We start from the raw sequence: 12,684 nt of genomic DNA on the forward strand, positions 1-12,684 counted from the left end.
TGAATTAAATTCGTCAGTAATTTAATTTATTGATTAGTATCGGTAATCTTAACATGGGGAATCAAATAAGTGTTTAGTGGTGAATTTCGAAATAAATAGAGGAGTTCAATTACGAATTTTTAGTGGAATGATTTGTAATTTATTATGGTAAGAATAATTCAAATTAATTATTTAGAATTATTTCCATAATAGGAAGCCTCAGTAATAAATTCTGTGGTCCCTCCAGTGCCCAATTTAACTAGAACTCAGAATCCTATTTTCTAGTAGAAGATGGAAAAGTAGCGTGGTTTTTTTTTTAAGGGAAGAAACGTGTGTTTCAATTTTTTCTTGAAAAAAAAAGAGATTTGCTTTCTTCTCCTATTTGCACTAGGAAGACATCTCTATAAATAGAGATTCTTCTAACCTAGATGAAAAAAAAGAGAGTATTCTATACAATACTTGCCCACCCAAGTATTGAGAGAGTTCAGTTGTTGATTGGGATCACTGTAGAAGACTATAGAACTGGAGTTGGATTAACTTCAAGATATCTGCACACGCTTCAATAGGTAATCCTGAGTTAATTTTCAGCATACTTTGTATGTGATAACTATTTGTGATTGTTATTTATATTCATGCAAGATGTATGATTCTGGAATGCTTCCGCTGTGTATGCTATTTCCTACACTTTTCATATATGGTCGTTGGAGTGACTAACTGTTGCATTATTCCATTAGAAGTTAGTGCCACATGCACTTCAGTTTTGCAACAGATACAAATGTCATTGATGGAATTAGTGCCTACTTGATTGTCACTCATTATTATTCCTCCATTACTTTTTGTAACCTATGTAACTCCTAGGCCATTTATCTTCACTATTTACTATACCATTTATTTTTCTACTCATTTCTATGAAGACTTCTACTAGTATAAATAGTGGTGGTCTTAATGGGTTTATACACACAATACACAAAAGAAAACATAGAGTGAAAGAGTTAGTAAAAAAAAGAGTTCTTATTAGTTGAATGGAGGTGTTCTTTTTTGTAGAGCTTTGGACTCCACTCTTGTCTAGAGTTGTTGAGTTATACTTTGTGAAGGCTGTTGTATCCTGGAAGGGACAAGTCAAAGAAGACTACTGCTGGACTGGTGAAAACGTTTGCTGCAGTGGGCTTGAATCTCTTTAAAGAGAGCGAGATATCCGCGCCTCAACCTAAAGAGATTTATTCTTCATTTCATTTTTCAGTTGTAATCTTGTATTTATGTTATCTTGTAAGTTTTCACTAACAAATTTAAGGAGAGTCATCATAGCTACAATTGAAAAAACCGTGGATGTCAAGATGGGAGACCTTAACAAGCCATTTGGGTGCAATGATAACCATTTTAAGAGATGGAAGGGTAAAATACTTTTCAACTTGAGTATTCTCAATGTTTCTTATGTGTTAACTGAGAAGAATCCTGATAAAGAAAACATCACCTCTATGAATGATGATGAAACTATTTCTCATCTAGAGAAAGTGGAAAAGTATGATGGTGATTCCTATAAGTGTAGGTATTATATTCTTAATTGTCTGTCTGATAATATTTATGATTATTATGATAGAATTTACTCTAGTGCAAAGAAAATTTGGAAAGCATTGCAGAGTAAGTATGATACCAAAGAGGCTGGAGCGAAAAAATATGCGTCTAGTAGATTTTTTTGTTTTCAAATGGTGGACAGTAAATCGGTGGTAGACCAAGCTCAAAACTTTATCACGATTATTGGAGAGCTTAGGTCCGAAGAGGTTAAAATTGGAGATAACCTTATTGTTTGTGGCATAGTAGATAAACTTTCACATTCTTGGAAGGAATTTCAAAAAAACTATGCGCCACAAACAAAAGGAAAGCTCTCCTGAAACCTTGATAATGAAAATTCACATGGAAAAAGAAGCAAGGGGCCAAGATGCGCTTTTACAAAAAGAAGAGAACAACATCACATCGAAGGTGAATTTAATTACTTCGAATAATGCTACTCTTGAAACTCACAAAAATACTTCTTTAAAGCTTAAGAAGAAAAAATTCAAGAAAAATAATGGTAAACCTCCCAAGAAAAATAATAGTGAAAATCACCAAGCACAAAATCAACAAGTTCAAGAAAAGGGACCATGCTTTGTTTGTGGCAAGAGTGGACATATTGCTCGATTTTGCAAATTCTAAAAATATGATCCTAATCCTCAGGCAAATGTTACCGAATAACCTTTTGTGGTGGTGATTACCGACATAAACATGATTAAGAATGTTGATGGATGGTGGACTGATTCTGGTGCTAACCATCATCTCTGTTATGACAAAGATTGGTTTAAAAAATATACTCATTTTGAGGAGCCCAAAACCATCATGCTTGGTGATGCTCATACTACTCAGGTGCTTGGAAAGGGAGATGTCGAATTGTGTTTTACTTCTGGAAGGGTATTAACTTTAAAAGATGTACTTTATACTCTTTCCATGAGAAAAAATTTGATGTCTTATATTCATCTTAATAAAGCAGGTTTTAAACAGATTATTGAATCGGATCAATATGTAATAGTGAAGAAGGGTATTTTTGTGGGGAAGGGGTATGCATGCCATGGGATGTTTAAGTTGAATGTTGAGATGAATAAAATTTCTACTTTTGTTTATATGTTTTCTTCTACCAATTTTAGGCATGCTCGTTTGTGTCATATTAATGATCGTTATGTTGAAATCAAGAGTAGATTAGGATTAATCCCAATGCTTAAAAAGAATTTTAAAAAGTGTGAGGCTTGTAGTAAAGCTAAAATCACTAAAAGGCCTCATTTTCAAGTTGAAAGAAAAACTGATTTGTTAGAAATAATTCATACTTATATTTGTGAACTTGGTGAAATTCTAACTCGTGAAGGTAATAGATATTTTATTACTTTCATTGATGATTTTTCTAAGTTTACATATGTTTACTTGATGAAAAATAAAAGTGATGCTTCTGAAAATTTCAAAACTTATCTCCATTAAGTTGAAAATTAGTTTGGAAGAAAAATAAAAAAAATTAGAAGCGATAGACGCCGTGAATATTTATCAAATGAGTTTAATTCTTTTGTTAGATCATTGGAAATAATTCATGAAACTACTCCTCCTTACTCTCCTTCATCTAATGGAGTAGCAGAAAGAAAAAATAGAACTTTGGTTGAATTGACTAATGCCGTTGAGTCACATGCACCTTTGAATTTTTGGGGTGAAGCTATTTTAAATGCTTGTTATGTGTTGAATCGTGTGCTTCATAAAAGTCAAAACTGCACCTTTTGAATTGTAGAAAGGTTACAAGCCAAGTTTGAGATATCTAAGAGTTTGGGGTTGTCTAGCCTTTGTGAGGCTAATGGATCCCAAGATTACAAATTTGGGTAACAAAGTTACTAGTTGTGCTTTTCTTGGTTATTTTTCAAATAGTACATCCTATAGATTTTTAATCTTGAAGATAATATTGTAATAGAATCTGGTGATGTCATTTTTCATAAAAATAAATTTTCTTTTGATTTTAAAAATAAAGGGGGTCTAAGGATTGAACAAAATATTTCATCACTACCTCTAATTCTACTTTGAAAAATAAAGAAATTGATGATTTTGAGTTAAGAAAAAGTAAAAGAGATAGAGTAGAAAAAAATTTTGGTCTTGATTTTTTTGTGTTTAATGTTGAAGATGACCCTCTAACTTTGAAAGAAGCATTATCTTCACATGATTCTATCTTTTGAAAAGAGGTTGTAAATGATGAAATGGAATCACTAATTTCTAAAACTTGGAAACTAGTTGATTTACCACTAGCTTGTAAAACAACTGGCTGCAAATGGGTCTTAAGGAAAAAGTTGAAACTGGATGGTTCTATTGATAAATACAAGGCTAGGCTAGTTGCAAAAGGTTTTAAACAACTAGAAGATCTAAAAAAAATTGACACTTTTTCTCCGGTAACAAGAATTACATCCATAAGACTTTTAATTGCTATGGCTGCAATTTTTGATTTGCAAATTCATCAAATGGATGTAAAAATTGCTTTCTAAATGGAGACCTAAATGAAGAAATATATATGGATCAACCCGAGTGTTTGGTTGAAGTAGGCCAAGAAAGCAAAGTATGTAAGCTTACTAAATCCCTATATGGCTTGAAACAAGCACCTAAGCAATGACATGAAAACTGTGATTCCTACATGATTGAAAATGGTTTTAAAACAATGAGTGTGATAAGTGCATATATCATAAGTCTTGGAATAATTCACATGTGATTATTTGTCTATATGTTGATGATTTGTTGATCTTTGGCTTTAACATGAGTGTTATCGATGAAGCTAAGAATATTCTTAGAAGTCATTTTGATATGAAAGATCTTGGTGAGACAAATTTTATTCTTGGAATAAAAATAACAAGAACATGTGAGGGAATTTTCCTTGACCAATCACATTATGTTGAGAAAATTTTGAAAAATATAACTTTAAAGATTGCAAGCATGTTGCTACTCCTTTTGATTCAAGTGTTCACTTATTTCCTATTGAAAGTGAAAATGATGTAATAAATCAAAAGGAATATGCTAGCATAATCGAAAGTTTGAGATATGTGACTGATTGCACTAGGCCTGATATTGTATATGCAGTAGGAGTACTTGGCAGGTTTACAAGCAAGTCATGTAATGAACATTGACATGCTGTAACAAGAGTGATGAGATATTTAATTAGAACGAAAAATTGTGGTTTGTTCTATAAAAAAATATTTAGTTGTACTTGAAGGCTTTTGTGATGCAGATTGGAACACTTTATCAGGTGATTCCTGTTCTACCACTTGTTATGTTTTTACTTTAGGTGGTGGTGTTGTTTGTTGGAGATCAAAAAAGAAAACTATAATTGCTAACTCTACCATGGAGACTAAACTAATTGTTTTTGCTTCAGCTAGTGAGGAAGCGAATTGGTTAAGAGATTTATTGTTTCAAATTTCTTATTTTGAAAAACTAATTCCTCCTATTTTAATTCATTGTGATAGCACCACTGCAATTGGTAGAGTTCAAAACTGTTATTACAACGGTAAATCCAGACCTATAAGGAGGAAACATAGTAATGTAAGATCATATTTGACAAATGGTACCATTAATGTTGATTATATCAAATCTTGTGATAATCTTTCAGATCCTCTTAGGCCTTAACAAGAGAAAAGGTTTGGAGCACATCGAGGGGGATGGGATTGAAACCTACAAATCCTTGAGTCATGTATGAGGAAACCCAACCTAGAGACTAGAGATCGGATAACCAGGTTCAAAGGGAAAAACTAATCATATGATGACCTGTTGTGAAAATACACTATTTTTTTATTCCCTCTCTATGATGTGAGTGCATTGTTTCCTGTAGTTTGTTAAGGTTGAGTTGATAAAAATCTTAATGAATATTTGTAGCGCGTATGGGTGGAGTGTTAATCTTACAGGAGCACTCTCGACAGATTTCACCTATGTGATGTGTGGAAGTAGGTGGCTTCCTATGAGAATTGGGCTTATTCTCAAAGGCACTCATAAAACCGGGATAGCACATGACCATAACGTGTTGGTTGTTAAAGCTCATGTCAACACCTTGATTATTATGTGTGAGTAGTGATATTTTATTTCCCTTAAGCAGTCATACTTCAAGTCTGAGACCACTACGACTCTGGTAAAAATTATTGTTTCACTAAGTGGAGGTTCAATGCAGAGCACACCTTCATTATGCATATTAGTCTTCCTTTAGCTGATGGACTCTTTATCTAATATTAAAAATGAGTGAAGAATTGTTAGTATTCTGGACATTTTAATATTTTTTTAATTATTAATTTGTCTTTTAATACCCTTAGAATTAAGTGTATTATCTACTGGCCGTTGAGGACTTTTCATATATGGCTGTTGGAGTGACTAACTGTTGCATTATTCCATTAGAAGTTAGTGCCACATGCACTTCAGTTTTGCAACAGATGCAAATGACATTGATGGAATTAGTGCCTACTTGATTATCATTCATTATTCTTCCTCCATTACTTTTTGTAACCTATGTAACTCCTATGTCATTTACCTTCACTATTTACTACACCATTTATCTTCCTATTCATTGCTAGGAAGACTTCTACTAGTATAAATAGTGATGGTCTTAATTTTGTTTATACACAATACACAAGAGAAAACATAGAGTGAAAGAGTTAGTAAAAAAAAAGAGTTCTTATTAGTTGAAGGGGGGTGTTCTTTTTGTGGAGCTTTGGACTCAACTCTTGTCCAGAGCTGTTGAGTTATCCTTTGTGAAGGTTGTTGTATCCTGGAAGGGACAAGTCAAAGAGGACTACTGCTGGACTGGTGAAAACATTTGCTGCAATGGGCTTGAATCTCCTTAAAGAGAGCGTAATATCCGCCCCTCAGCCCGAAGAGATTTATTCTACATTTCATTTTTCAGTTGTAATCTTGTATTTTTGTTATCTTGTAAGTTTTCACTAACATATACTATAATCTTATACATATGACATATATTATATGTCGAAAGGGTACATGAAGTTATTCTATTTTAATTGATAAAATGAAATTAAGAAGAAAAAAATATTTTCTACATTTTTATTTGTTTAAGTGATTTTAAAAGAAAGAAAACAAGAATAGTATTCTTTAATAATATTTTAATTTGGAAAAAGATGTATTTTAAAAGAATATATATATATATATATATATATATATATATATATGTAGAACATTGTTCAACAAGAACTAAATTTACTTATAGGATTAACAAAATATATATAGAAGATTCAACATGGTTCAAATTGTGATTTTTTTACAACAAAATTTAATTTGCAAAATAATACAATAAGAAAATCAAGAACGTTGTTCGTTCTTCTATTTTTACTTATACTCAAAAAATGTATATTTCATTTAATAAAAAACAAGGTAAATTATTGTTAATTTATCTTCTGCTTGAGTTTTTCCTTAAAATGAATAAAACATTCTTCTTAATGTCCTGCCATATTAAAAAACAATGTTCTAATTAGTATTTTGTTGAATAATTTATATTTGTATGTCTCAAAATCAATTTATAAAAAAATTTCAATGTGTGTCAAGTTGCATTTGGTGAATATCCATCATTAATAAAATAAAAAATATACTTATTCAAGACAATAAAATTTATACTAAATATGATTTCTTCCAAAATTAGATAAATAAAAATAATAGTAATAATATGCTTCTAGAAGGGCTGCAACCTATAATTATACACTTTGTATCTCTTAAATGGTAATCATGAAATTGTTTATTAATTTTACACATTCAAATATTGTTGAAATTGATATTACAAAATTCCTAACCAAGAAATAAAAGGGTCGTTTATTTCAAACTTTAATTTTGTACTTTCATAAATCAAATTGTATAATTTCTTTTTTGCCTTTCTTGAGGAATGAAATGAGTAAGAAAATCTATTTGCTATACTTTATGTAATCTTTTTGTGGAAAGAACTTACTTGAATTTAGACAACACTACATAATTTTCCTAATAAAAAATATTTGACTAATTAAAATGGTCACCAGATCGGAGCCATAAACTGCATACGTTTAAATGTGATAGCATGTAATTTGATATATTATTCAATTCCATTTAGTTTCTTGCTAAAAATATAGCTATTAATAACGACTATGAATATTAAAATTCAAACTTTTTAAAAATTTCAAAAATCCAATTTTCTGTAAATAGGAACCAATGTGAAGGCAAAGAATTAACAAGCAAAAACAAAGTCATTTGATCCCCCATATCTGAACAAACACATTTATCCTCCTCTTTAACCTAACTCTATCACGATCCGAATCTACACTCTGAACATGGCCAGCACTCAAGAACCATTGATGGTCGTCCCCAAGGAAGTCTCATTTATCTCTTTGTGGTAAAAGATATAGTTAATTCTACTTCGCGCTACATCATTTTACGATATATATTTCAACACCTTGATTCAGATTAGTGGAAAGACGTTCCACTAAATTCCTCTACTTTCAGCAGTATGGTGAGTCTTCCTCACATTCAGAGGACTTACGTTAATTATGAGCCAATAGATTTTATTCACTTCAATTGCGTAAATTTCAAGAAATCTGAGGTCTTTTTCAGGAAAAATATCTCATTCAGTTTAGAGGCTTTCAGATATTAGTATTCAGTTGAAATAGACTTATTCTTGAATTTTATTTAGTTATATAGTTTATAGCTTTCGCTTGAGTTTCATGTGATGTGCTTAGATATGTTATGCCAAGGTTAGCTTGGTATCACTTAGGGGTCGTTTGGTACAAACATTGATAGTGCAGGGATTAGTAATGCATGGATTAGTAATGCAGGGATTAGTAATGCAGGGATTATTTTTCGTCAGGTGTTTGGTTCACTACTTTCCACTTAATTTTGTGTTTAATTTAGGGATAATACCCAATTACCCCCCTAGCCTATACCCAAAATCCCTAAGGTGTGTCGTAGGGATTTTGGGTATAGGCTAGGGGGGNATAGATTTAAGACTACTTAAATTGTTAATACCTAAAGCTTATTTTTATTTTTAAAACAATAGTTCAAGTGGGTAATTGACAAATTATCTTGAATATAAAAAAAATCAAGAAAAAATGGAGAAAAAAATATTAGTAAAATCATTAAATTACACCAAACAAATTTGGAGAATTAAAAAAGAACATTTATAACCACTCTAATATAAATAAAAAGGAAATTAAATTACAAAAGAAATTTAAAAAAAAAATAAAGGTTAGTTTAGTCATTTAGGGATCTTATCCAAGGTTTAACAAACCTTGGATTAGTTATCCCTCCATTTTCAAAAGATAAGATAATACCACCTATGATGGATAAGCAATCCATGGATTAAATTAAATGAAGTAACCAAACAATGTATTAGTTAGATTAAATTTTAATCCATGGATTATTCTACCTAATACCGCCTACCAAACGGGTCCTTAGGGGTCGTTTGGTACAAAGATGCATAATGCATGGATTACTAATGCATGGATTAGTAATGCATGGATTAGTAATGCAGGGTTTAGTAATACAGGGATTATCTTTTAGCAAGTGTTTGGTTCATTATTTCCTACCTAGTCTTATGTTTGGTTAAAACTTTAGAAAAAGTTTATTTCCTATTATACCCTTTAGTTATTGTGAGATTATGTTTCATTTAACTAGTCAAGTTAAACATTAAAAAAATATATAAAATATTATTAATTTTGAGGTGTGATATGTCACATGGTATATTTCTAATTTTTTTGTTGGTCAAATATACCTTGAAATTAACATGAATTTAAGGCTACTTAAATTGTTCAAATACGCTTAGCTTATTTTAAAAATAAAAAAAAATAGTTCACGTGGTCAATTGACGAACTACATTTAAAAACAAAAAAATAAAAAATCAACCCAATAAAACAACTCAAACATGGAGAAAAAAATATTAGTTTGTGAAATCATCAAATTACATGGAATATTGGAGAACTAAACGAACATTTATAAATATTCTCATATAAATAAAAAAAAACCTGAATTACAAAAAAAAAATAGGAAAAAGGATTTGGGATAATTTAGTCATTAGGGGTCTTATCCAAGGATTGCTAAACCTTGGATTAGCTATCCCTCCCTTTCCTAGGGATAAAATAAGACCTTGTATGAGGTATTAGTAATCCATGGATTAGGTTAAATAAAGTAACCAAACAATGTTTTTGTTGGACTATATTTTAATCCATGGATTGTTTTGATTAATACTTCCTACCAAACGGGTCCTTATGATTTTGTGTACCATGTCTCGATTGAGGTGTAGACTCGGATCTTCACACAAGTTGAAATTTTGTCATTTTTCATAATTAAGATTGAATCATTTTCAATCTTGTGCTACATATATTTGTTCTTCCTCATCTTTGATTGTGAACAATTATATATAACTTATAAGAATCAACAATTTTAATCTTTACACAAAATCGTCTACTAGATAAGTAAAGGATACATATATAAACATAATGATATATACATAAAGACTTTATTATAACAAATAAAACAAAATAAATAGTCTTTAGAATGAATTAAATAAAATACTATACCTTAACCACATGATTAAAGTATATCCCAACAGTGTATGCCACATAGGATGTCAAGTAAAAAAATGGTTAAAATGTTGTTTTAGACTTAAGTAGAGAGAGGGGGGGGAGTGCATGTTGTAGGCCTGTTTTGTGGTTTTTTAATTATAAGTGGTACGGAATCCTTTGTATTCCCATTACGCCCATATTCATGCCGTGTGTGTTCTCGTAATAAACAACTTTAAGTGTTCTATATGTAATAAATATAAAAAGTCTTCAATTAAGATCATAACTATAGCAATTCATCTAAATTAAATCATGTCGATCATCAGTCGTAGTAATGGTGGTAGTGGTGGTGGTGATAGTTTTAGGACGGAGTTATTGTCTCCCGCTGCTCAATCCGTTGTTGATCACTCCATGTCGACATGGAAACTCAACACGAGTGACTTCCATCTTCCTCAACACCGCTCTTATGATCATCATTCTTTCAATTTCCTTCATCTACTTCGTGCTTTCAGTAATACCTCCTCACTTCCCTTTTCAAATACTACATGCATTTTGATCAATATACTTTGTTTGATTGAATATGAAATTTAAAAATACTGCACACCTTGATATATATCAAAAGTACCACTCTTACAAATTTTGTCAAATATATTGTGACATGTTGTTAAGAGAGAAACTATTAATTATTATGACTTCTGTAATATTTCTTCATATGTAAATTTTATATTTGAATTCGTACTAAAAATTAGACAATTTGACTCAATCATCTCACATAAAATGCCTGTTGAGTATTATAGTTGTTATTATAATATCGGATTTTTGTTCTACCTGCTCTTTGTGTTGACAATTAAATTAATTTGAACTCATGTTTGCTCTGCTTGTTGAGGCTAATATGTCTGAATTTTATCTTTCAACGACAACAATGTAATACCACAAGTGTTGTTTCCGATCAAGGACATGTATATATATATATATGGAAACAGTTTGATCAATAAATAATGGACTCTGTTTATGGCGTACAGGGAATCAGAGAAAAGTTGTTGAATACTACAAAAAGCAAGAAAAGCTGCTTGAGGGATTCAATGAGATGGACACAATTAATGAATGTGGTTATTTACCTGGAAATCTTACTGAGGTTAGTCTATTCAACATTTTCTAGAAATGACAGTCGAATTCTTAGGTTTCTTGAATCTTGATATCTGATGTATTTCTTACTATCTACCAATAATTTTTTCCAGGATGAATTGAAGCAACTAGCTAAGGGTGAAAGGATAGCGATTCATGCGTCAAACCTAGCAAATATGGTTCTTTTCATAGCTAAAGTATACGCGTCTATTGACAGCAGATCGCTGGCTGTAATTTCGTCAACTCTGGACTCCCTATTAGATCTGTTATCTGGATTTATTCTGTGGTTCACTTCTAATGCAATGAAATCCCCAAACCAGTACCTCTATCCAATTGGAAAAAAGAGAATGCAGCCAGTGGTAAGCTACATTCTCTGCAACATTACATGTCGGATTGTCCTGCATTCGTGTAGGGAATTATCTGTTATATACAGAAACCAGTTAGGCCTAATGTCCATTTTTCCGTAACAATGCATTCTTATATATATGATATGATATATTTGATCTGATTTTCAGGGTCTAGTTGTGTTTGCATCCATAATGGCGACACTAGGACTACAAATATTGTTTGAATCTGGTAGACAACTCATAACTAAGGTATGTAACTTGGTTCTAATCATCTGTGTTTGTATTTACTGCAATCTTAGTAGTGGATTGTACAACTAACATGGATTTATTCAAAATCAGTCTCATCCTGATAGGGACCCTGAGAAAGAAAAATGGATGATTGGAATTATGGTTTCTGTAACTGTGATTAAGTTTGTCCTTATGGTTTACTGCCGAAGATTCAAAAATGAAATCGTAAGAGCCTATGCTCAAGACCATTTCTTTGATGTAATAACCAACTCCATCGGATTAGCAACAGCAGTCTTAGCCATCCACTTTTACTGGTGGATTGATCCTACAGGAGCTATCATTGTGAGTTGATAATCAAGTAGAGTGAGTGACTTGTGGATGCCTAAAAGCAATAGTAAAACCTTTGTTGTTGTGTGTTTTTCAGATAGCACTTTACACGATGAGCACGTGGGCAAGGACGGTGCTGGAAAACGTATGGGCACTTATTGGAAGAACAGCTCCACCTGATTTCCTTGCAAAGTTAACCTATCTAGTATGGAATCACCACGAAAGGATCAAACATATTGACACAGTGAGAGCATATACTTTTGGGACACAATATTTTGTGGAGGTTGATATAGTGTTGCCAGAGGATATGTTTCTCAACCAGGCACATAATATTGGTGAAACACTACAGGAAAAGCTGGAGAAACTTGTTCAAGTTGAACGAGCTTTCGTTCATATAGACTTCGACATCACTCACAAGCTAGAACACAACACTAGAACATAGTATTTTCAATCTGTCTTCTGATTTCAGCTGTTTGTATGTTTAATGAATTAAATTGGTTATTTGATGAATAATTGGGATCAAGAATCAACACGTACTAGAAAATATTATAGACTTTTGATAAAATAACATATGGATTTGACTTATAAACCAAAAGCAATAAGTCAATTCAAACGGCCTCTTAGAA

The 12,684-nt window shown here is 31.6% G+C and overlaps 1 protein-coding gene across 1 annotated transcript; it reads left to right on the top strand.

Moving 5' to 3' along the window:
- The first annotated feature begins 10,343 nt into the window (after positions 1–10,343).
- On the top strand, positions 10,344–12,684 carry LOC107006784 (metal tolerance protein 9-like). The gene is made up of 6 exons (XM_015205300.1): positions 10,344–10,542; positions 11,054–11,166; positions 11,270–11,515; positions 11,672–11,752; positions 11,843–12,073; positions 12,156–12,684. The coding sequence occupies exons 1-6, from the start codon at positions 10,344–10,346 to the stop codon at positions 12,498–12,500; spliced, it is 1,215 nt and encodes a 404-aa protein (XP_015060786.1). The 3' UTR covers positions 12,501–12,684.

This window comes from Solanum pennellii, chromosome 12 (genome assembly GCF_001406875.1).
Source record: "Solanum pennellii chromosome 12, SPENNV200".
Classification (NCBI taxonomy): Eukaryota; Viridiplantae; Streptophyta; class Magnoliopsida; order Solanales; family Solanaceae; genus Solanum; species Solanum pennellii.

What these genes read in the sequence shown, in the direction of transcription:
- LOC107006784 (XM_015205300.1), top strand. Translation starts at nt 10,344, where the DNA reads ATGTCGATCATCAGTCGTAGTAATGGTGGTAGTGGTGGTGGTGATAGT. An exon ending in AAAAGAGAATGCAGCCAGTG is followed by an intron (nt 11,516 to 11,671) that starts GTAAGCTACATT and finishes TCTGATTTTCAG; the next exon opens with GGTCTAGTTGTGTTTGCATC. An exon ending in ATCCTACAGGAGCTATCATT is followed by an intron (nt 12,074 to 12,155) that starts GTGAGTTGATAA and finishes TGTGTTTTTCAG; the next exon opens with ATAGCACTTTACACGATGAG.